A 25,412-nucleotide genomic window follows, 5' to 3' on the forward strand; every position below is an offset into this window, starting at 1 on the left:
ATATATGTGTGTGTGTGTGTATGCCTATGGCAGTGCTATAGATGGGGGAAATAGATGTGCCAATGGCAGTGAATGAATTAAAGCTAAGTCACAAAACACATTTTAATTTAAATGTTTTGGATTCATATGACATGTTATGTAAGTAAACATTGTCTTTGTAGAGGTTATTTATTCTTGATCTTTTGTTACACATTTTAAAGACTGACCAAACTTTTAAGTTGTAAAAATACAATGCCAACATAAATCAAGAAGTAGATTATCAACTATTCAATCACCATTTATATAATATGGTTACACAATACATAGACTTTAATGATGGTTTTCTGTAAGTAATTTTTTTGGTTTTAAAAGAAATTTATTGTCGTGAACTTGCATTATTCATCAGTATACTTATAGGAATAACACAGAAAGCATGGGTCCAAATCAGCTTCTTTATTTCAAATGTTTTATATTAATAACCTAGTAGTGCTGTGGAGGTTACAACTTTTCTAATCTGTTATTGGCATATGTTTTAAAATTTATAGTTTGACAGTTTGTAGTGTCTATTCTTAAAATTGTCTGTTAATTTCATAGTATGCAGTCTATTAGGCTTAAATTTATTAAAGAAATAAAGAAGCTCATGGTTGTCACATTTTGTGCCAACCATTGGTATGTAAAAATTTTAAAGCATGTTATTAGTATTGTACCTTGTAAAGTTTAACACATGACATACAGTTGTTTTGCAACAAATGGAACTTAATATGATATCAGGTACATGTTGTTTATCATATCAGACATATATGGCTTATATTTCAGGGCAGTATAACAAGTTGTGTAGAGAAGCTGAGCAGCTAGAAATAGATGAGTGTGTGCTCAGGCCTAATCTGTGTGAGAATGGGAAGTGTGTGAATACTCGGACATCATATCAGTGTGAATGCTTTGAAGGATATCAAGCTGTACAAGATGGAAAACGTTGTGAAGGTATTTATATGAAACTTTATTGTAAATTTGTTGGAAATTCATTTGTTGATACACAATAGATTAGTTTTAATCTTAATTCTAAATGAGCTTGTGCATAATTTCAAACTGATATGTTTCAACTTTATTATGGCAACAGATCCATAGTATTGACCAATAAAATAATTTGATTATTTTTTTAATAAATTTCCTCATTTGTTTGAAATCATGAAATTTACAAACAGAAGAAATTAAACATCAGTAGTACTAGAAAATCAACAATATTTGATGTTAAAGTACATAAAGTATAATTGCTGAAGTATAACAAAGTACAAGGTTTTTTGGGTAATCTGAAAACATGCTGATGGCTACATGTTTCACTCTTTTGTTGCAATGTTGATAATTTTATGTTAAGGTGTTGGAAAGTATGTTTCTGGTCTACCTTTAAGTAAAATATTTTCATGACTAAAAACTAATTATGACATTTTTATATGAAAACAAAGACAAATGCTTCCTCAGTAGCCACTTTTAGTTGTACACACTTTGCAAAAACAAAACAACAACAAAAAATACTAGAAGCATGCAAAAATAGTAATAAATATGTATGAAATCGTTTTAATATTTCAAGTAGGATTAGCAAGATTACACTTTACTGTGAGTACATCAATACAGATATATTTACCTGAGAAAATGTTTGTTTCTCATCTTATACTGTTAATAAAAAACACAATAAGTGAGTCGGAATCCTGACTCCTATATATCCTATATATATACTGCTCTGCCACAAGTATTGAAACAAATAGTCATAAAAGAGGTACTTGGTTTTCACCATCCTAGTTGATTTAGCTCTGCCCTTAGCATAGATAATTGTTGTTGTTTCTCTGAAAGGCTTTAGTCTAACTTTTCAAAAAATTCTTTCAGCAGTGTCCAATATAGATAAAAATCTGGACTCTTGGTGGACCATTCCAGGAGGTTGATATTACTTTGAAATTAAACATGAGATGTATGTACTTCAAACATGCAATATTTTACATTTTGTGGCAGAAATTAGTTTTCTTCTTGGTCATTGAAATTGTCAAAACAGATATTCACATAGAAATTATTTGATTTTCATTTGCCAAATGTGTTTCAGCAGTGTTTACATTGTAATGAGTGATATTCCAAGTCAGTGTGCAAAAACTAACCAGTAAATTTGGTGATGGATCACCACTTTGTCCTTAGAATACTGATCCATGGATCAGTACTATGTATATATGATTTTAAATCAAGGTCTGCCTGTCTTAAGTTAATCTAAAGCACACATTGTACCAAAGCATTCACATTATCATAAGTCTCACTTAAGTATGTGCCTTCCATTAAAAAGTGTCAATGTATTAACATTTTTACACTTCATTTCTTTAGTTTGATCTTATGGAGCGTCAGATATTGTTCAAACAGTTATAGATAGTAAGATCATCTCCTGTCCTATTTTTCAGTTATATGAAGAAATTTTATTTTGTAATGATACTGTTATTCACTCCTACCACCGAGATCTTCTGTATATGTTTAAGTTTCTTCAGAAGAGTTGAACAAAACAGCAGTTTTGCAAATAAAAGAAAATGAAAAGAAGAAGAAATAAAACTACTTTTAAATTTTTATGTTTATACAGTGTGCTTATTATACATAGAATATGCATGCTTATTACTCTTTTCCAGAATTAAAATGACAAATGTTTAGCTGTTTGGAACTGGAAAATTTCACTTACCAGCTTTGCATACTTTTGATTCAAGAGTCATGTGAAGTTTTCAGAAAACTTCAAAACTTACATTACCTACAATATTTGTCCAACAGTAAAAACTATTCGTGCATGTATTATTATTTTTTTATTGGTATGAATGTGAAGAGGAAAGTTCAGTGTACACTTTTCTGCAAAATGTGATTGTCAAAAATATATTAAGATTGCTTTAAAATGAATTTCAAGATAACTTGTATTTTGCCATTATTCACCATTAAGAAAGCATTTCCAAAAAGTAAGCATTTCAAGTGCAGTAGTGAATGCTGGAGTTAGTGTTCGCAACACGAGCACTTGGCAACCACAGCCATTAGATCCTTACCTTATCTCTCCCAGAATTTTATGGCATATACTAGTTCTAGTGCTAGCAACATGAAGATATGAATTCACTCTGAATCTACTTAGCTGAAGCAGTTACCTACTTTTTAGTTGTAATTAATATTTATTCTTAAAAGCATACCACATTAGCAGTGAATGAGAAAGAACATCAATTAATAAAAATACCCTCCTCTCCTTCATCTGTCCATTTTCTTTCCCAAAGCTCATTTTGCATAGTTCAGCTCAGAATTATAGTGCCATCCATTGCCACTGGTGTTTCTAACTCTTTCTCCCAGGTCTTCCTTAACCCATTCACTGTAGCTGGGGCATATATCTCCCAGTGTACTGAGAAATATACATCCCAGCTCCAGCGAAAGAGTTAAAGGTAAAACACTTTCCAATCCTATGTGAGCTACTTGATAATGTGTGTAATATTAGCAGTATCATGATCTGCATATTAATTCAATGTATAAGTGCTTCACTTTAAAGTTGTAGTCAAACAATAATGATTACAGTTTAAGTGTCTACTGCTGTTGATATAACACACAAAAGTAAGATAAATACATCCAAAAAATAAAGTGGTATCTCATAAATACAGCAAAATAATGCAACATGGCATTGTACACCTTGTAATATTCTATACATATGCTGTAAAACTGAATTTATATTTTGGTTCCTAATTTACCAAACAGTCATCAGAGTTACACTGAACAAAATGTGCTGTGGGAAATTATTTTGGTTTTTAATTCACATAATCATCATCACTGGGTTACATCAAACATGAGATGTAGCAAAATATATAAAAATATAAAGAGAAATAGAGCTAGTTTTTTGTTTTTGACATCATAGTATTATTTCATTTACTACATTTGGTTTTATTTATTTATACTGAAGTTATTTGTTAATTGTGAAAAGTTTTATATAGGAAGCTATTACATTTTCTCACAATTACAACTATTCTTGACTTGACTGCTGTCTAATGTACACACTTTTGCTCACCACTAGACTTGAAACTCCCACCTAATTCCACAAATATACCACATGTTTAAGCTGCATTTAAGCATGCAAATTAGCATGTGACAGTCCTCCACCAATAGAAGTGTGACTAGCCCTATTGAGTTGTATTTCTTCATTTGATTGTGAATTCTATTTCTCACTAAGTTACTGGTAGTCAGTAAATATTTATGAATTCACAATTTAATATTATGACTACAATGGCTACTGGTGCTCAACAGCCCTTGATAACAGTTGCAGGTGAAGTGTCATTGGCAGAGGAAGTGTCGACCATAGTTCGTTGGGAATGGCTTCTTTCATGCAGGCTGAGGAATCTCCCAATCTACAAGCAATTCTGCTATTACCTGAGGACTTAGATCAGAATAATGTGGACTTGGACAGCCTTTACTTCACACACACACACACACCCTCCTTTGCTGTGCAGGCACGTTCTCAACCTGTTAAAGTACCTAAACCTCAGTCACCATTTGTAGACTTGATATCATGGGTATGTTGTATTTTGTTTTTCCCCCTTTGCCTGATACTGGGGTCCATGTCAAATGTTTTGCACAATATTTATGTGGGGGGGGGGTTAGTATTCTGCTCCCCACACATACTACAGACTCATGCATTTGCATATCATTGTTCAAGAAACCCTTGGGTCATTCGAGTTTTGCCAGCAGGATTCTCCATCCTTTTTCTCCCAACTTATCCCCTGTCCCTGTTTCTTCCCATCCTCAAGATCCCGTTTCCTCCCAGCATCTCACAGAAGAGGTTCAAAACCTTCTCACCAAGGGCACCATCAGACAATTATCACCTGTTCTATTCCTAACTTTTTGTTGTCCCCAAGAAGACCAGGTATTGGCATCCTGTTTTTGATCTCTTCTCATCTGAATTGCTTTTTCAACGTGCCTCGATTCACCATGGACTTCTCCCTGTCTCTCAGATGGGTCTTTCTTCCAGGGCTTTGGATGATGAGATTCAATGTGTTCAATGCTTATCTTCATGTCCTTATTGCTTGGGCTACATGTTGTTATCTAGATTTTGTCCACGAGGATCACATTTATCAATTTTGAGCTCTTCCTTTTGGGCTAGCATCGGCACCTTATGCTTTTTGTCAGGTGGTCCAGTCATTTGCCCAATTCCTACATTTTCGTGGGCTCAATTTCCTTCTTTATATAGACAACTGGCTTCTTCTGGCTCCATTCATCATGCAGTCTTCCTCTCACACCCAACTTCTCCTCAGAGAAGCTGCTTGGGTGGGTTCGTTTACCAAGATGGAAAAGTCTGTTATCCACCCCACTCAATATCTCGTTCATCTGATAGTGTTTTTTTTTTTTTCTAAATTACATCTCAGTTAAACCCAGCCTTCTCCTCTGCATCTGAGACCCATGGTGTTTTTAGTTCAGAGGGCACTATCAGCATCTTTTCTCCCTGTGCAAGTGGTTTTGTCTTTTTTTAGGACTTGGCATCATTAAAGACCCTTATCTCTCTTGACCATGCCCATATGTCTTCCTTGCTGTGGTACTACAAGATCCTTTTCCCTTCAGTCAGACTTCCTCTGGTGGTAAGACAGGGACAACACAACAGTTGGGGTACATTTTCCTCCACCCATCTGGATATCCATGTCTTCACAGATGCCTTGTTGTTAGGATGGGGTACATACTGCAATGCACAGGAGATCTTTGACTGTTTGTATCAGGAGGAGTTAGGTCTTTACAGCAATTGTTTGGAACTTCATTTTCTGTCATCTCTGTGGGGCATAACAATTACAGTTTATTCCAACAACTCGACAATTATCTATTACATCACAGTTAAAGGGGCACTTGATCCTGGTCCTTATGTTTCCACACTCTACATCTCCTCTTATGGGCTCATAGCCTTAAAAAACGTTTGCTGAGTTGTCACATATCAGGTGCTCTCAATCTTACTGTGGATGGTTTGTCTCGTCCTGACAAGATTCTACCAACAGAGTGCTATTTTGACCCCAGGTTTTCCAATGGTTATTTTCTCAGTTAGATTTCTCCCAACTGGATGCATCTGCTACTTATTTGAATGTCAAGATTCCTCTCTTTTGGTCCCCAGTTCCACATCATTTGGCTTTGGCCATAGATGCATTCAGCCAGGATTGAAAAGAATTTTTCCTTTATACATATTCTCTCATCTTTTTTCTACCACCAGTAATTTCTCTCATTCATTCCACTCCATATGGGGTCCTTCTGGTGGATACTTTCTGGTGGGCTCTACTGTGGTTTTTATCCCTGTCCCTTATCCAGGAACAACCTTCATTACCTTTCCCTTTCTCTTGGTCTCTCTCCAGCAACTTCATTCAGGGGTGCTTCTTTCCTCCATTCCCACACTCCAGCTTCACACGGGGCTTTTTTCTGGTTCCTTGCAAGGGGTTTGAGACTAGCCACATGTTAAGCATACCTGTTGTCTCACAATGTCCATTCCTCATCCCTGTCTGTGTATCAATGCAAGTAGAGAATATTCCATTGTTGGTCTATCTGGCATAGATTCTTCCCTTCCTCAGGTATCTGTTTTTTTACATGGTTGTTTGACAATCGTCTGTCCTTTTCAACCATTGTGGTTTATAGGGTGGACCTGTCATCGGCCTTTTGTTTTTCCAGTTTTTCATTCCAGTTATTTTCTTTCCTTCTATATCCCATATTTATTTCCTCTCTGATCCAGATCATCTCCTGTGTCTGGTGGTGCTTTTCGATGTTATGTGCTGTGCATAGCACCCTTCCATGGCTTTTGTTCCTGTTTGTTTATCCATTGGAAACCATCCATTTTTCGTGATATTTCTCCTGTCACCATTACCGTTCAGTTCATAAAGTTATTCATATTGTGTATTCCTCCCCAATCTCCTGCATCTTGCTAATTGTTCTGTGTATCATCCAGTCAGATCTGTCAATTCACACTGCCATTTGCTGCTTATTTCCATCATCCTTTGGAGGAGATTATCCAGGCTGGCATGTGGACCACTCCCCACATTTTTGAGTTGCACTACTTGCACCATCTGGCAGTTTCCTGTTCAGCTGGATATTGTCTTCCCCTTTAGCAATTTTCCATATGTTGGTACAACCCTCAGTGGGTTATTTCATTTCTCCATATTTTTTTCAGGGGCCTACTTTAGATGTTATGGATTCTGCTCTGTAGTGAGTGGTACCTGTCCAGAAATACTGATAAGCAAAATCTGCAATATAAGGTCTATCACACTCACTGTTGAGACCCGTGACATGTTGCATCATAATATGTTATACTGGACCATACACTCATAGACTAACATGAGTAAAGAAGAAAAAGATTGCTGCCCATCTCTAACATTCCTTAGATTGCTGAATCAGGAATGGTCTGCTTTCCAAAATAGGGTTTTGTGGTCAACCATTGAATTTTCTCCAGTGATGCATTCTCTCCTGTCTCTCCAACACGTTTCTTTACCCCTTCTTCCAGTGAAGTACAGGAGTCCTTACCACTTTCCAGTCCCTAACCGCTGGGGTGATGGATCATGGAGGAATCCTCCTGAGTGTGCACAATTCCATTCAGTTAAGAGTAGGGCAGTGGCATTCTGCCTGTATAGAAGGCATGAATATCCTCCTTCCACAGATCTGATGTTTTATTCTGGATGCTGTCTATCTGGACTGGATTTTTCCTTCTATTTTGCAGTTTGCCCATCTGGCTGGGAACCTTCCCTCCTACTGCTGTCTCAGATGTGAGTGGTCTGGGATCTTCCTTCTACCACAGAGTGGATGTTACATCCCCAATGCTGATTGATTTCCACCTTCCTGACATTGTCCAGATGTACATTACCGTGGTTTATTATTGCAGGTTGTGCTGGATTTGCACACATGGTGGTTTAGGTTCTTGGAATGGAGGCTCCTCTTCCCTTATGGTCCCTTAACCTGAGGTGAATGGTTGAAGACCCTCCTCCTACTTTGGGCTGATTGAGTTCCTCCCAGTGCTACTTGTCTGGACTGGGGTTGACCTCCTGGTTATAGTCTGACCCACCCTAGCCACTCTATACACACATTCCTTTTCCTTAGAGACTTCCAATTGTTACCTTATTCTGCCCTTTTATTGCAACACCACACCTGTTGGCTCCACGTGGGTGAAGAGTATACCTGATTCAAATGTAGTGCATTCTCCCACAGGTTTGTTTCCTCTACTCTTCTAATGCTTTTAAAGGGTGCTCATCCAGGTAATTTTACACCAATCTCTCCACTTGCTCAATATGGGATTCTAACTGTAACAGGAGGTAAGTAATCATATCCGAAGTTAATATTTTCCTTTCCCTGAAACTATATTTCCAATAGATATTTACCTCTTCTCACCCTCCCCACCTGTTGTTCCCACGTCTGGTGTTGTTTTTCATGCCTAATCTCAAAGTGAAGATTGGGTTGAACTGCAGAGAGGAAGTCATCTGTGATAGGAAGGTTTGTCACACTCTTATTGGTGGAGGACTCTTGCATGCTAATCAGCTTGCTTAAATGTAGCTGAACCAAATTGTATACACATGGAATTAGGTGGGAGTTTTATTGCTTGTGGCGAGCCAAAATTTGTGCACTAGAGGGCAGTCAAAGTGAAAATATCTCTAACTGTGATTTGAGGTAAGTATCTCTTGGAAGTATATTTTTAGTGTAGGAAAATATTAACTTTCCATGATCAAGTAAAGAGAAAAGTGATTAGTAGAAACTGAAATCATCTAAAAAGCCTCTTATTTGCATGAAATGATATAATTTTAGTAAGTATTTTACACCTTATAATTATCACTGACTAATTAGAAGTATTTTCAGTTTTATCATAGTTTTAAATACCTACAGCTACCTTTTACTATAATTCTTTATAAGGGACAGTAACATAAATCAATAAAATTACTTTAACTTTTTATAACATTATTTCAGATAAGAATGAATGTCAAGAAGCTGATACATGTAGGAAAGGGAAGTGCCACAACACTATGGGAAGTTTCAGCTGTATTTGTCCACCTGGCTATCATTTGACAGCTGATCAGAAAGACTGCACAGGTTAATAATGAACCTTTTTTAGCATCTTTAACACTTTTCTTTCAGATCTATGTGTGAAGCATTTATGCTTTATACATGTAATTTACATGTTGTTTAAAAATAAATTTTTTGGTATTTAAGTATTATTGACTAAAAGACCTAGACTTAATCCAAAATCAGATTATTATACTCATAAAACTTGTTTATAACAAGAGAAATCATTGTTATTACATTGTCTGAAGAATACATCCATTTAATCATTTTATAATTATTAAAATCTTGTTTATAACAAGGGAAAGTCATTGTTGTTACATTTTCTGAAGAACACATAGTTAAAATCTTGTTTCTAGTTTAAATAGACTGTGAATGTGTGATGTTAATAATTTTAAAAATAGTACATACTTTTGATAACTTTCAATAACTTATTTTCAATGATATTTAATGCTTATTATTCAGGAAAGTGATTGCTAACAATTACATATGTGGGGTATTCTTTACCAAGTTACTACTTCAGATCCAGTAGGAACTGTTAAGAAAAATGTGACTAGTTGTTTTCCTCTGTTTGACTTCAGACTTATAAAACCATACAACTGAATTACACTTTATGTGTAAGCCCAGCCTTTATACTTGCATGTCACTTTGATAAATTCTCACTAGTGTAACAGACAGAAAAGTATATGACTTCTGAATATTGTAAATATTAGAATAATGATATATAATTTTCTGTTTTAGTACTTAAAACTTTAAGGTAAGTGCTTCAGTTCTTTGGCCTAAGACTTTTGTTTTAAATTTAAAAGTTTCTTTGTTCTTTATATGTATGAATTATTTGAGTTTTAAAACTCCTTGTATGAAATTTTGTGAAACACATTCTTTATTGTTTGAAACATTTCGATTTGCTTAATTGAGAAACTTGCAGTGATGTAAATTTTGATATTTCATTTTAAAGTCAAATAAGTAATTTATGTGATCTTTGATATCTTATTAAATTCATTAAATTGGAAATGGCAGGATATATTGTACTTAAAACTGCATATGTAAAATTACCTCCTTTAAAAGGATACAACTTTCATTATGGAAATATTACCCATTTTAACTCATTGATTGCAGCTGCTCTAAACGTGGAGGCAGATTGTACCCAATACAGTGAATCAGTAGTCAATGGATTAAATATAGTTGAGGAATATGGCTTTGATAGGAAAGTGTATGTTTATTTCATACTTCAATATTCTTTGTATAACTCAGTATTACTACACACCTCTAATTTCAAGCCACAGTGGACAAATTAAGAGAAATTTTGAAAAACAAAAACTGCAATTTACTTTTACAGTATTATACTCTATGTATGAATAGCATTTCATGGAATCTTGTGTCTCTCATCATCCAGCTTAACTGATGAGTTCTTGTATTGCATGAAAAGCTTATAGGGCAGTGACTTATCAGAGACAAAATATAGATCTGAATTTCTGTCTATAACACATCTCTGATTTTGAGGCACAATGGACAAATTAAGAGGAATGGGGAAAAACAACATCTGCAGTTAAGTTATTTTCCTAACAATATTATAAATATTTTTTGTTTTTCAGACATGGATGAATGTGCTCTGAAGGGAATGTGTGCCAATGGGGAATGTGTCAACATGGATGGATCTTACAGGTGTCATTGTAACCCAGGATTTGTTTTAACATCTTCAGGACAAGCTTGTATAGGTACGTTGTAATGGAGTACTTCAGTTTGATGTGTTTAATATTAAAGTATCTGTTCATTATATTAAAGTGGCTCTTTGATATATTTTTTCAAAAATGTATTTGTTAAATATCATATCAACATTCATGTGAGTTAGCTGATTTTTTAATGATTGTTCTTTTGCCATTTGCATTGTTGTTGTTTTGTCTTGTTTGTTATGATGAATAGAAACAAATGCTTGCTTGAATTTAAAAATACATAACAAAACCCCTGTTAAGATCATTTGAAGACTGATATATTGAGAAACATATCAGCTTTCATCATCACAGCCAAGTTTTATAAAATATGAATCCAAATAGCTATATTCATTGAAAACACAATGGTACCAACATTTTCATAAAAGGGAGCACATGCAGAATCTACAAATATGTTCAGTTTGGTTTAAAAAGAGAAAACATAGTATTGAACAATATTGTTTTGTTATGTATTATTTGCAGACATAGATGAATGCACAGATAACCCAGGGATCTGTCTACATGGTCGATGTGTTAACATCCCTGGGAGCTATCGTTGTCTTTGTGATCCCGGATATATTCTTGGGCCAGATGAACAGTTTTGTGTTGGTAAGCAACACTTTTAAATGTACATATTTATTTATATTTGTGCTCTATAAGTAAAAATTTAAATTATAAATTCAAATAGTTCATTATTTATTACTAATATATAGTAAATGGAAAATTTTATACAATATGTTGTTATACTTAATTTAAGTTGATATTAAAAATTACATACATTCTTCCTCTCTCATAATTCCACCCTCACTTATCACCAAGAAATTTCAATGTATGGATTTCCATGATACATTTTCTTTGTATTTACTGCCATCATAAGGTGAGCTCCCATACAAAAAGCATATAAACAATATAATTTCTCTTTGATATACCACTAGTGGCACACTTAACTAATTATGTAATTACATACTGTAGTTACATTAAAACACAACAACATGGGTTAAAATTAAAGAACATACCTATTTAGGTTTATATCTTATTGCTAATAAAAATAAAGTAATATGCACCCATAATCTGGTCAAGATATTCTGCATTTACACAAATGCATAGTTTAATCTTAAAATTGCATCTGGAAAAAAAGGTGTGTGTTTCAGTTGATCAAAAGTAGGAAATATGAGAGCACACTTAAAATAATACTATATCCAGCCAACAAAACGTAGTAAATTATTTCACCAGTACATAGGGTGTTCTTGTCAAATTATGAGCTGTTGTAGATATTTTATCTGCTAGAGCAATTAACTAAGTTAACTAAGTTAATTGCTCTAGCAGATAAAATATCTACAACAGCTCATAGCCTTTCCCCCAAAGGCTGCCTGGAAGTGTCACCTGTTTTAACTACAGTAGTGTGTTGTCTGTCTGTCAGTCAGTCAGTAGACACTAGAATGATGACATATAAGAGATGCTGAACATTGCAATTTGTACTGTCATGATTTCAGTAAATGTGTACATGCCATGAATCACTAGAAGAATTATGTACTCTGTAGGCTACAACACAGCATGACATATGAATTTCAAAATAAATGAATAAAAATATTGTTACTCTTAATTTTGGTTTTATTTACTCTTGAAATGGAACACTTTTGGGGACCCTACAGAAGTACATCTAGTATTATATGTACATACATAAGTACTTTTTATATAAATAGTGTCTATATGCAAATCCTCCTTAAACTTGTACCCTCAGTATACATTCAATGAAATTATGATACCTAGGTTGGTGTTATAAGGAAGGAGGGCTGTATTACAATTCTCTAGTCCTTACTACACATTCCATTAAAATAGAATTGAAATTCATAACATAAGGATGTTATGTCTGTTATTGTTTTATGTGTAAACCAATTAAATTATTTTTCATTTCAAAATATCATTATGTATCTCATATAGAGAATGTTAAGAAATCTATGCTGGTCTTTAGATATTTTACTTGAATGACAAACTTCTAACATTTGAGATCCTATTATTAAAATAGAAACCTTTGAATTTTATTAATGTATGAAAAATCAATTTTTTTTTTACTCTTAATAAGAAACCAAACTGAGATTCTCAACACTAATAGAGAATTTTTATTCTGCAGCAATGATAAAATTATCAACTAACTGAAGTGATTTTGTCTGATACTTGTTTTATCATGTAATAGATAAGAATGAGTGTGCACAAACAGGGATGTGTACAAATGGTAGATGTGTTAACGCTGATGGTAGCTTCAGGTGTCTATGTGATCCTGGATTTACCTTGTCACCAGATGGCCACATATGTGTTGGTAAGTTTGTCTCTGTAAGCTAATAATGAATGAAGATATTCATAATTTAACACTTGCTAACATGTGAATCATACTATTTAAAATCATAAACTAAAACTTTATTTTAACATTTAGGTAAAGTTTAAAGGTAATTTATTATTTCCTAGTTTGTGTTAATAAAGTGTCAACATTCAAGAATAAATACAGTATATGAGTAGTAAAAGAATACATTACAAAATGAAAAACATGCTAAACAGATTAAATAAAATGTTTTAAAGTGAATATACAGTGGTTCAGTCCATCATACGAAAATTATCTTTGAATCTCATCACATCATCATTGTCCATGTAAACACATTTTCTCATGCTCTATCTGACCACAATAACCTTGCAGTGTAGTTTTCATTGCAAAATACTCCATCATAAGGCTGTCATGTTTGTAACACACCCCTCATCCTTTAAGCTTTCCATAAGCTGCTTAATGTGTGATAATGACAGTTTCCCAGTACATGTTTCAACAATATGAGTACACAGAAATCCATAAGCACTGCATCTGGTGACTTGGCTGGTATGTTTGGTATGGAAAAACATGAATATCCATTTCATTTTCCAACTGCATGAAGTAATGTGACAGTTGAACTGATATGTCATAGAAGCAGCTTGCCCACATGTAACTTGTGTCACTTTTCCAGATGGAGATCATTTTTGATTATGTTTCATACTGTAGCCTTGGACATGTGATCAGCTTTTGCCACTGATTTTTGTATTCATGAATTCTCAACTGTTACAAAATGCCACACTTTGCTTCCCATGGATGGGGTATGAATTGTTGTAGGATTCTGCCTTGAGAGTCCTGGTGCCCTAGGTTCATCCAAAGTTCGTTTTCCAATGCCATTAAAGAAGAGGGATTATCCTCATCTTGGAAATTCTAGATCTCCAATCTAAACACATTATTATGATCTAAGTGTATTAATAGTTTGCATCAGAAAGGACTTTTACATATCCTTCTCAAAGTGATAACTGTTTGGTAGCACCACATTACCTACAAAATGCCAAACAAGGTCAAAATGTAGTTTTGATACATGTCATTCCACCACCACTTTATATTGGCTATGGTTGTCACATGACTTACTTATTTGTCTATTCAAATTCATTTTAATATAAAACACCCCACCTTCTGTCGAACCTTTTCCATGAATTATATTAGAAATTGAGTGTGACATCTTTTCTACCCTAAATAATGATGATCTGCTGTTAAGGTAATACATCAAATACCAGAACATTATTACAGAGAAAGTAAGAAATCTTCTAATTGAAACAGACATCTATCTACTGTCACTTACAGTTGGTATCAATAAGTTCAGCAGCACAAAAAAGATGGGGACAGAAATGACACCAGTATGTTTTGATACATAAAACAGTATGACACTTTCAAACCAGGAGCATAAGGATAAATCTTTGACAGTTAAAACTAATGTTAATTTTTGTAGACATTTGTCATATAAGAACGTGTAAACGTAAAAACACAGTTTAATCATTATTTGCATAAAATGATAATTTGTAATAGTGACAAAAAATGAGATTATCAAACCATATATAGATATATAATTCTCCTCTTTCGTTTTTTTTTAGATTAGAAATATTTCTTATCTCACTTATCAAATACTTGAGGAGTTAAGTATATATTAGCTAGAAGTTAAATAACTTCATTTCAAAAAATCAGTTATACTAATATATTTAATGCTGGTTTTGTAATATAACTCAGTTGTATCTTACAGATACTAAAGGTGATATTTGAATGAAAAAATTAATTATTTTGAATTAACAATCAAGTAAACTAGAATAGATATTTAGAAAATATCAGTAAAAACTGGGTAAAAAGAGTGTGTATCTCCTGTTCTGTGTGTACGAAGTCATAAGAAATTATGCCTTAAGTTGTTTAAGTATATTATATTTCAATAAATGATAGATGTGATAAGATATATTTAAAGATACTTTTTCTTTTTAGTTTTTTACTCCATACACTACTGTGTTTCAAAGATAATTTTTTTAGTAGAATTTTATGTAATAGTTACAATCATTTCAGGGTGAAAAAAAGTGTAATTTTGCTGCAAACATTTCTTGTCAATAAACAGTGCTAGATCTCGAGTTTTAATCACTAGAGACCAACTTGGTCAACAGGTATTATATATATTGAAGGAATATTAATGTATTTGATGGCTCTAGAAGTAGTTATCCTATAAAACTTCGCAGTTGGTCCTTCTTCATAGCCACTATTCAGCAGTTGATTTATGGAGAAACGTTTTTCAGAACTAATGATGATGTACATAATTAGTATTGTGGTCATGGATAAGAGTGATTTTATTGTCTAATTTAGATGTGAATGAATGCACAACAAAGCCTGAAGTGTGTGGATTGGGCAGATGTATCAATACTCAAGGAAGTTATGAGTGCATCTGTCTGGATGGACAGACCTTAGGTGGAGGACAAGTGTGTTTTGGTAAAAATTACGTATTTGATAACCTTTATATTGTAAATTATTATTTTTAGAGAAAAGGACCAGATTTCATTATTATTGCTAATTTTCTTAATATACTGTTAATTTCGATGATAAACTTTAGCCATACTCTGGCACACATATTAACAACATAAATGTACATGCAATTTCATCTCAAACTATTCATGAAAAAGCTATTAAATTCACAGATAGACTATTTAAAAAAAAAATTCTATAAGATAATGGTTGCCAATGTATAAAAGTCATTAAAAAAATTTCTAACTTCATCTTTTGCAAATATATCATACAAACTTATGTGGCCAACATTAGTTTAAGTATAATATATCTATGATGTATAGACAAAATAACCTAATGATTAATTTTTAATTAATTATTATAAGTCACTAGACCTGAGTTTCTCATGTTAAAAAATAATGGCCTATTACAAAATCTGTGTGTGGTACATAATATATCTATGTTGGTATTCAAAGGGTTAACAGAAGGTAAGAAAGCCAACTTTGGTCATCAAGTTTGTTTGGTTTTTTCACATTGGAGACTACACTTTTTATCAGTTTGTCTTTCTAGACAGATCTGCCTGTCTTCTTTTCCTCCCAAAAATTGTATTTGCAAGTATTTTGTTTTATATGCTTGATTAATTTGTTTAATGGTTTTGTTTGCTGATTTTTCAGTGACAAAGGATAACCTAAACTACTTATTTTCTTTCAGACAATCGCCGTGATTACTGTTACTCTGTCTATAGAGATGGAGAATGCAGTGAACCTTCCAAGATGCTTGTAACTAAGTCATCTTGCTGCTGTGCTGTTTCAGTAATGAACTCTGTCAGTCCAGCGTGGGGAACACCTTGTACTCCTTGTCCTCATCCTGGAAGTGTAGATTTCAGTAAGCTTTGTACTCCAACACATAATGGACATTTTGGAGAAGGTAAAAAATTTTAAATATTATTTAGGAAATAAAGATTAAGCAGTTTTCTTTTTGTCTTGTATTAGTTTTCTTCTTAAGGGAGTTATAAAACTAAAAAGATATCCTGAATTTTATCTATCTAATAGGAAACCATTAAGTGTATAATACTTGAAAAATATATGTAATGATAACTGTAGATTTTCATGAAAAACAGATTGAATAAGAAAATATTAGAATTTGTTTGTCAGTATTACTAATGACACCAATATTAACTTCAGACATCAATGAATGTATGGTATACCCAAATATCTGTCCAAATGGAGCATGTGAGGACTTGAAGGGAAGTTACAGGTGTGTTTGTAACCCAGGATATGAAGTGGACTCCACAGGAAAAGTATGCTCAGGTATTCAATCAAAGTCTTGTTCTATTACTGTACATATGAATGACTTATTCTGTTTTATGGAATATGCTCAATTGTTGTAGTTTACTACAAATATTTTCTTTGACAATACTCTTTGATTAAATAATAATAATAACAAAAAGTCACTTAATATTAAATGAACATAGAACTTCAGTTATAACTCTCTTGATTTTTCTGATGTTTTTTTTGGCATTTACTTACAGTATTTGCATATGTGAATGTACCATTTCAGGGATCGAAATATTAGATTCCCATATTCCTGAGGAATTTAAATTTGCTTGATGAATTTCATCTTTTTAGTTGGCTTTCCTGATCAGGAATGCATGGTCCATCCGTATTCCTTTAGTTCTGACCAATGAAAGTGAACATATTGCATGGATTAAATAAAAAACAGTTCACGAGGAAATGCAACTTTACATGAGGGAATGTAATCTTCCTAATAGCTTTCTCACAAGTGAATGTAATTTTATTTTATTATTTCTATCCCTGCTTTTAAATGTCATGTTTTATGTATAAACAAGTTACTTTCTAAAAGTATTAGTTTCTGTTATCAAGTCTTGCTTTTTCAATTTCTGCACACAAAAAGTGATACTTGAAAGAATTTCAAATCTGTAGTGTAATAATTCTAAAAAATAAACAAACCTTATGTTTATAGTATGCATCAATTGAAAGTAAAAATTCTGATAAACAAAAAAAAAGTTTATGTGACATGGTTTTGTCTGATGTTGCAGTGCCTGAGAAACTGATCAATTTTTTCTACTTGACCTTATAGTTGTTCAAAATGTGCGCCATTGATATAGTATAATGTCACAACAGAATCACTTCCACAAATTCTTGCAAAGTTAATCACATTCTAACCAATTATCAATACAAAAGAAAAAGAGATAGTTAATGAAACACAGATATATCATAGAAAACTCAGAGTAAGGATTGGACCTAGAAATAATATGATAGTGTGTAACTTTTGTGTCACACTAGTTGTTGACAAGCAGCTACAGTTTAATGTATTTGTCATAAGAGAAATTGCAAATGAAATGACTGTAGTAAAGAAATTAAAGCTAATCCTCAAGACCTACTGTAACAGCTTGTTAATAGCAAAATTAAAACTATAGTTACTTAAGTATTATGCTACTTTTAAATAAGAGTTTCACAAAATGTTCATGGTAGAAATTTAGTGATGATATTCCTGAAACACTATGTTGCACATGTGCATCCGACTGACCTCCACTGTTTAGGACTAATTGCTACAGTTCTTTAAAAAGCTGGAAGGTATTGGTGTGTTGTTTACAAACATTTTAATTATCATGTCATCATCTGTTTTAAATATATTTTTAATTTGAAGGAATACAAATATATTATCTGACTTGGATTAGAAAAAAGAATTTTTGTTTTACAGTAGTTATAATTGTAATATAATCATTATATACTTCTTTACTCAGATCAACTTTCTTGAAAAAGTTAGTAAATAGAGCATGTTTAGTATTTTACAAACCATTGTTAAATATTTCACATTTATATATAAATCATTGTTTCAGATGTCAATGAATGTGCTGTCAACCTCCTCCTGTGTGATAATGGTCAGTGTCGAAACACCCCAGGAAGCTTTCAGTGTACTTGTCCTACAGGATATCGACATAATACACAAACTAATTCTTGTGAAGGTAAGGCTGTTGACAAGGTACACATTCCGATATTTAATATTAAATTAATGCAGTGTATACAAAACACACAATACATTAATGTCATAGTATGGATGTGAATATATATATATATATATATATATATAATTAATTTTTGTAAATTTAACTTTGTAGGTACAATACATAGACTAATTCTTTTGGCAATAATGTTGTAGATGCAATATATGGGCTAGTTTTTGTGATAATGAGGTCATATATGCAGTAAACAGGCTAATGTTTGTGACTGTATGGTCTTAAATGCAATACACAGGCAAATTCTTTGTAACAGTAAAGTTGTAGATGTAATACATAAGTATTTAAATGTAGTGCTGTATATCAAAAATTACCAATGTATGTAAAAGTGAAGCTATAGATATAATATGTAAGTGACTTTGAAAATTTGAGACTGGATATAATGCGTAAATTATATATGTTATAAATGTTGCCCAACGTGATAGTAGGCTGTGAATATAATACACAGGCATTTAAAAGTAATGCTGTGGATAAAAAAAACTTATTCATGTGAAAGTGAAGCTATACATACAATATGTAAATAAATATTGAAACTTTAAGACTAGTTACAGTATGCAAACTATATCTGTTATGGATGAACTACAATGTTAGATTAAGCTGTGAATGTAATATCTTGAAGTAAGCCTATTCATTTTGTTAGTACAATGCAAGTCAAGACATTAAAAATTAAATGATATATACAAGAATTTTAGGAGACCCAGGTAGTCCAATTTTAAATTTTACAGGAAACCTAATAGAGAAGAAAGCTGGAACTTAATAATACCACTTATTGTTTTAATAGTTTTTATTGTACAATGAAATATGAACAATTTAATACTTCATTTAATTGCTACAGATATTGATGAGTGCAGAGAGCCAGGCCAGAAGCGTTGTATTGGTGGAGTTTGTTCTAATACAGTAGGAAGCTATCGATGCGAGTGTGAACCAGGAACTATTCTAGATTCCTCGCGAAACATTTGTATAGGTAAAGTTATGTAGTTGATACCTTTAGTACATGAATATGCTCCTTGTATGTATTTAAATGTTACATAATTTTAAAACAGGATCAGGCATTCTTTGTTAAAAATATATGAAAAGTTTGTTTTTCTGGGAGTATTTAGAAAACCACAGTGTAAGTTTATTTGTATCCATATAAACATTTGGATAAATAGTTTTCCTCTGACTTCAACATTCTTTCAGGACTTGATCTCTCGGGTATGTTCCTTTCTTTCTTATTCATCTCTGTCTTATGATTCCTCACATTCTTTGCTTCAGGAATGTAATCTCTCTATTATTTAGTCTTTCCTCCCATACCTGACATTTGGGTTCATGCTGACTCCTTCCTTGAACAACTTCATAGCCTCACCATATGCTTTTCCTTCCTCACTTTTCTCATTCTCTTGTACTAGCTTACAGTCATTCTTCCTTTCTTTTTCTTCATCGTGCTCTAGATGAGTTTTCAGGGAGGTTCATTCCCTTCTTTTTACCACTGTGGCCCATACTACTTATTTTACCTTATCCCTATTTACTTAGTTTTCTGCTGTTGTGACTTATTAGGTAGGGATGCCCTCCTTACTAATGTATGCCTACCACTTCCTATCTGCATGGTCTTTGCCAGGCTCCCTTTCTTCGCCTTGACTCCTTTGGTGATGTTCCTGACTCAGTGAAGATTCAGGCAGAGGTGGCCTGACACCAGTCCTCATTATATTCTCTGGTTTCTTGCTTCTCATAGCCTCTCCTTTCAACTCCTGTTCCTTGATCTGGTCAGTCTACTCCTCACCTTCCTATTCTGTCTTCTAGACCTTCCTCCCTTTCCCATCAACCCATTGCCTGCCATTGGGTCTGTCACATCTCGTCAGTGACTTTGGTCATGGTTTTTCTACCAACAGATGGGTTCCTCAAATCTTCACTCTCTATCTCTCCAATTCTCTTCTCCATCTCTATCTCTCCTTTTCATACTTCCTTTTCTCCTCCCTCTGATTCTGTCTATCTTCAACATCTCAATGAGGCAGTATTGGGTCTTTTGGACAATCATGCCATCGAGAGTGGTTTGTTACTGTCGTCTTTTTTTGTGGTTTCCAATAAGACCAGAGACCAGTCAATTACCAAATGCATGATATCTCTTAACCATTTTCTGGTTGTTCCACGTTTCTGGATGGAGAATTTATTTTTACTCTAGTGGTCCTTTTTACCTGGACTGTGGATGACCAAGGTCAACATTCCAGATGCCTTCTTCCACATCTCAATTCATCCATAGGAATTGTGTCTTCCAGCTCCATGCTCTTCTCTTTTACATGGAGTCAGCTTCTTACGTCTTCAACTGAATTATGAGGATCATTACTTGCCACCTTCATGGCCTGGGACTGAAATTGCTTTTCTGCATGGATGATTTGCTCATATTAACTAATTCCCAGGAGGTATCCTCTTCTCATACATCTCTTTCTCTGCAGGTGGCTGTTTGGTTGGGGTATTTTGTCAAGATATCCAAATCCTTTTTATACCCACTTAGTATTTGGTACATTTGGGGATCTTTTTAACTCTGAGCTCAGCCCTCTTCCCTTCACCCATGAGCTTTGGAGAGTCTAGTCACCAAAATTCACGATTCTCCATCTCATCCTGCATGAGAGGTTTTTTTTGCTTTGGAGGATTCTGGTTTTCCTGCAATCCCTTATTCTTTTGGGATGTGCACACATGCTCCTTCTCCAGTGGATATTGTGGGACTAATGGATACCTTCTTGGGATTCACTATCCTCAATTGTGAACCTCCCCTCTCATCTACACAAGAAAATGTTATGGTAGCTGAATCGTGCCAATACTGCCTCCAGAGTTCCCATACCATCTGCCAGACCAGATCTCCATTTCTTCACTGATGTTTCTATTTCCTGCCCCTATTGGTGGATTACTTGGTCGTGATTCACTCCAACAATTCCATGGTCAATTTACATCAACCATCAAGGGGACATACATATGTAGGATGTCAGGGTTTTAATATGTGGGTTGGGATTCTTCTACAGTAGGTGTCTGTGACTTGTTGGTGATAAATTTGAACAATAAATGGGCAGCACACAATCCACTTGTTTTAAAATAACATATTCAAAACAAGTCAAATATATGTACAAAAAATTCTTTACACTGTAGGATATCACAATTGTATCTAAAACTCTAAATAATTCTCTTTTCCTGTCAAAAGTCCACACAGGCTGATTCAATCACTTTAGGATTCAACTGACACGAATTATTTTCTCTACTCTTGTCACAATCGTATCAGTGAATAATTCATTTATGTTACCCTGTGGGTTATCATAGTTGTATGCTGATCTTTAAAAATTGTCTCGTTGTCACACTGGAAGGTTTAGTTACTTTAGAACACCCGTTGATGAGACAAATTATTCCCCTTATTTTTGTTAAACTTTGAAACTCACTTTAAGATATCACCCGTTAAGGCTAATCACTCACATGCTGAGTAACTTCAAGTTTTCTAACTTTCAAATTTTCTGACTGATCTTCACTTGGTCGCCTATACTTATACATTTTACAACTGAGACCAAGAACTTTTTTCAAACTAGGAAATGCTGTGATGTAACATTACTCACATAGTGAGAAAAACTTAGAGATTTTGAGAAAGATGACATCAGCAATACTACAACAATTGAACTACACGCACAATGTAAGATTCTTACTGAGTTATGTAACAAAATTTGTCATAACTATCACTTTTAAAATAATCAACTTTTAACACTTTTTATAAAAACTAAATATCTGTTATATACTAAATCATCACAACAAACCAAATGATAACTATTAAGCTAAACACTCTTGTATATCCAAAATAGGAAATAATATTTAAATACACAACAAAAGTAACTTGATCAGTGTTTTGATTTTATGAACACAGCACCAACCAAGTTAGAATGTACTTTTGATGTTGTGTTAATAACAATGAATCACTTTATCTGAAACGTATATGAAATATATATGTAGTAAATATAAAAGTACAACTGACTAACCAACAAAATTTTAAACTTTAAGTCATATTAAGAGTAAAAAACAAAAATGATGTTTTTTGGCACAATGAAATAGAAGTATTTGATAAGAATTAAGTCAGTAGCCCTGATGATGGTAACTGTATTACTGAAACTAGTCAGCTGAAATTTTTAATAAAGATTTTATCTTTCATTTTGCCAAAGAATTCGTTTTGTTTTTTACTCTTAATATAGTAGCAAAATATGCCTGAAAAATTATAAAAGTTTGTAAAATCACTTTACAAAGCATCTTTTAACAGACTTTCCCAACACTTTTCAAAGACTAATAGACAATTTTGACCATCTCCTTTGAAAAGAGCTGCAACATTAGTCAACTTCCAATCTTCTGGTGCCTGCCCACTATTCATGGGCTTAGAAAATATAGTAACAAGTGGCTCACACATTCAATATTTAACCCTCTTCAAAACCTTTGGAAAAATTTTATCTGGGCCAGGAGCTGTATCATTCTTTAAACTTCCCAAATTTTTCTTAACAAGCTCAAAATTAATGTGATCATCTTGTTCAGTCTTGTTTCTATTTAGATTCTATTCTATTGTTCAAGATGAGGAATATTGCTTTAATCTCACTAGTAAAAACTGAAGAAAAGGTATAATTTAATAACCAAGCCATCCCATAATCTTCCCATCTTAGCCTTCTTCTATCATCCCTCAAAGAACTTACATTTTGCTTATGCTTCATGTATTTAAAAAGTCCTCACTATTAATTTTTACAGTTTCAACCAACCTTTTTTCTTGTAGTTTTGATTTCCTGATTTCTCATTTGTCCAACTCACTTGATCTCCTATAATCTTCCCAAATTTGAAAATCATTTCATTTACATCACATTTTAGCTCTTCATGCTTATTTTTATACTTTATCATTTGGATGTTTCTATTCATATAAGTTTATTGTCATAGCAATATGACAGTTTTTACAGTGGTTAGCAATATGTTTTGTGTATAATATTGAAAACTGTATTTCATAAAAATCTCTTATCTTTATTTTTTCACAATCACTTGTATATTATCTGACAGATAACAGAAGAAGCTCCTGTTGGTTAAAGCTCCGAAATGGGCACTGTGAGAATGATCTAAAGGAACCTATGCTGAAGTCTGAATGTTGTGCTACAGTTGGAAAAGCTTGGGGTAGTCCATGTAAAAAGTGTTCTGATGAAGGTAAGTTTCTTTAGTTTTTACTAGCATCTAGAGTAAGCTTCAAATAACAAAAATACGAGTGTTAAAAATTTATATTCATAGTCCACACAGCTTTTCCTCAGATAGTAAGTGCAGCATCAACAATTGTAATGTATAAAAGGAAATCTTATCATATTTTTTTTTACCAGCATGTAATTCAAAAGGCTTTTGTTTTAACCTTAATACCAAGTCAAAAATTTTTTTCCAGCTGTGAACTGACAGTTTCTTTTCAACAGAAAAAAATTGCATTTATAACATTCTCAAATTTGACAGAATAAATGTCTTTCTATTTAGAAATTGTGTGCTGAAATGTAAGACATTTTGCTCAGAATTATTCATAGTTTAGTGTTTAATGTATGTTGTAAGTATTTTCAGTAAAAAATGTTTACCCACTACATTTCAACTTTAACATGCGTATTCTGAATACATTGCTCAAAATAATTACACTGTCTGGAGGTAAATTGCATGTTGCCAAGCGTCTTTGTAGAGTGACTCGTATGTGTCCAATCAAATTTAAGTGTGGTGAGCATGCTGGCCAGTCCATTTTCTCTGCTATCCTTTTTCAAGAAACTACTAAACAGTTCAGCACCATAATGGTGCATGTTGTCATCCACCAGAAAAACATTCTGACCATCTGTACACAGCATGGTCACAAGTAACTGGACACCACCTTTTCAGCAAAAATGAAATTTTTCAGTCATATTCACATGAATTGATATATTTATAATTTAATTAATATCTAGTAGATTTTCCTTTCGCTTTGTGGAGTTCATTGATCCTTTGGGGCATCGTGAGAATCATCTCATCAGTTTTAGATTGTGGGATTTTCGCCCACTCTTGCTTCAAAACTTGGAGTAGATCGCTCTTCGAAGTTGGTTTTTTGGTTGTTTCTTGACTTGCCGGTCAAGTATGGCCCAGAGGTTTTCGATGGGGTTCATGTCAGGAGATTGGCTCGGCCAGGGCAACTTCTGGATACCATTTTCTTCCTGCCACTTTTGGGTGTTTCTAGCAGTGTGACACGGTGCTCCATCTTCCTGGAACAATGTTGTGTTCTTGTCCACGAAACCCGAGGAATAAAGTGACAAGAGTCTTTCCTCTAATATTTCGACGTATTTCCCAAAACTTGTGTTGCCAACGCACTCCACTAAGCTCGATCTCCCACCAACCCAAACAGCTCCCCAAACCATCACGCTGAAATCACCATGCTTCACAGTTGGCTGCAATCAGTTGAGCCAAAACTCTTGGTGAGGCATTCTCCAGACCCATATCCTTCCACTGTCCAAGAATTGAGCGAATCTTGATTCGTCTGAGAACAATACGGTCTTCCAAAAGTCCAGAGGCTTGGTCATCATATTACTTGCCCACTTCTTTCGTCTGACTATGTTGGCAGGTCTTAATAAGGGCTTCTGTCTAGCTGCTCTGCAACAATAACCTAATCTGTGGAGAATCCGTTGAACAAATTTCGGGCTCATCCAACCAACTTTGGCCACTTCTGCAGTCGTTAATCTGGAATCCATTTCGATGCTCCTCTTGACAGCCCTTTTTGTCCTCTCCGATGGACCAGGACTACCCAGACGCTGCTCAGTTGTTTCCTTGCCATGTTTCCTGAACTGCACGATGATTCTATTGACTGTCGAAAGCGGGATTTCCA

At 33.8% G+C, this 25,412-nt stretch overlaps 1 protein-coding gene across 1 annotated transcript in view; it reads left to right on the top strand.

Moving 5' to 3' along the window:
- The window catches only part of LOC106474993 (fibrillin-1-like), a gene marked incomplete at both ends in the record, with an annotated part of 31,385 nt that extends 7,642 nt beyond the window's left edge, over window positions 1-23,743 (top strand). Inside the window, 11 exons of the mRNA XM_022403236.1 lie at window positions 796-960; window positions 8,923-9,045; window positions 10,608-10,730; window positions 11,205-11,330; window positions 12,916-13,038; window positions 15,394-15,516; window positions 16,240-16,455; window positions 16,713-16,838; window positions 18,392-18,517; window positions 19,404-19,532; window positions 23,603-23,743. Coding sequence (XP_022258944.1) covers window positions 796-960; window positions 8,923-9,045; window positions 10,608-10,730; window positions 11,205-11,330; window positions 12,916-13,038; window positions 15,394-15,516; window positions 16,240-16,455; window positions 16,713-16,838; window positions 18,392-18,517; window positions 19,404-19,532; window positions 23,603-23,743 — 1,521 coding nt within the window. The remainder of the gene's footprint in view (window positions 1-795; window positions 961-8,922; window positions 9,046-10,607; window positions 10,731-11,204; window positions 11,331-12,915; window positions 13,039-15,393; window positions 15,517-16,239; window positions 16,456-16,712; window positions 16,839-18,391; window positions 18,518-19,403; window positions 19,533-23,602) is intronic.
- Between the last annotated feature and the right edge of the window lie 1,669 nt (window positions 23,744-25,412).

Source organism: Limulus polyphemus, unplaced genomic scaffold (genome assembly GCF_000517525.1).
Source record: "Limulus polyphemus unplaced genomic scaffold, Limulus_polyphemus-2.1.2 Scaffold7942, whole genome shotgun sequence".
In the NCBI taxonomy this organism is placed as follows: Eukaryota; Metazoa; Arthropoda; class Merostomata; order Xiphosura; family Limulidae; genus Limulus; species Limulus polyphemus.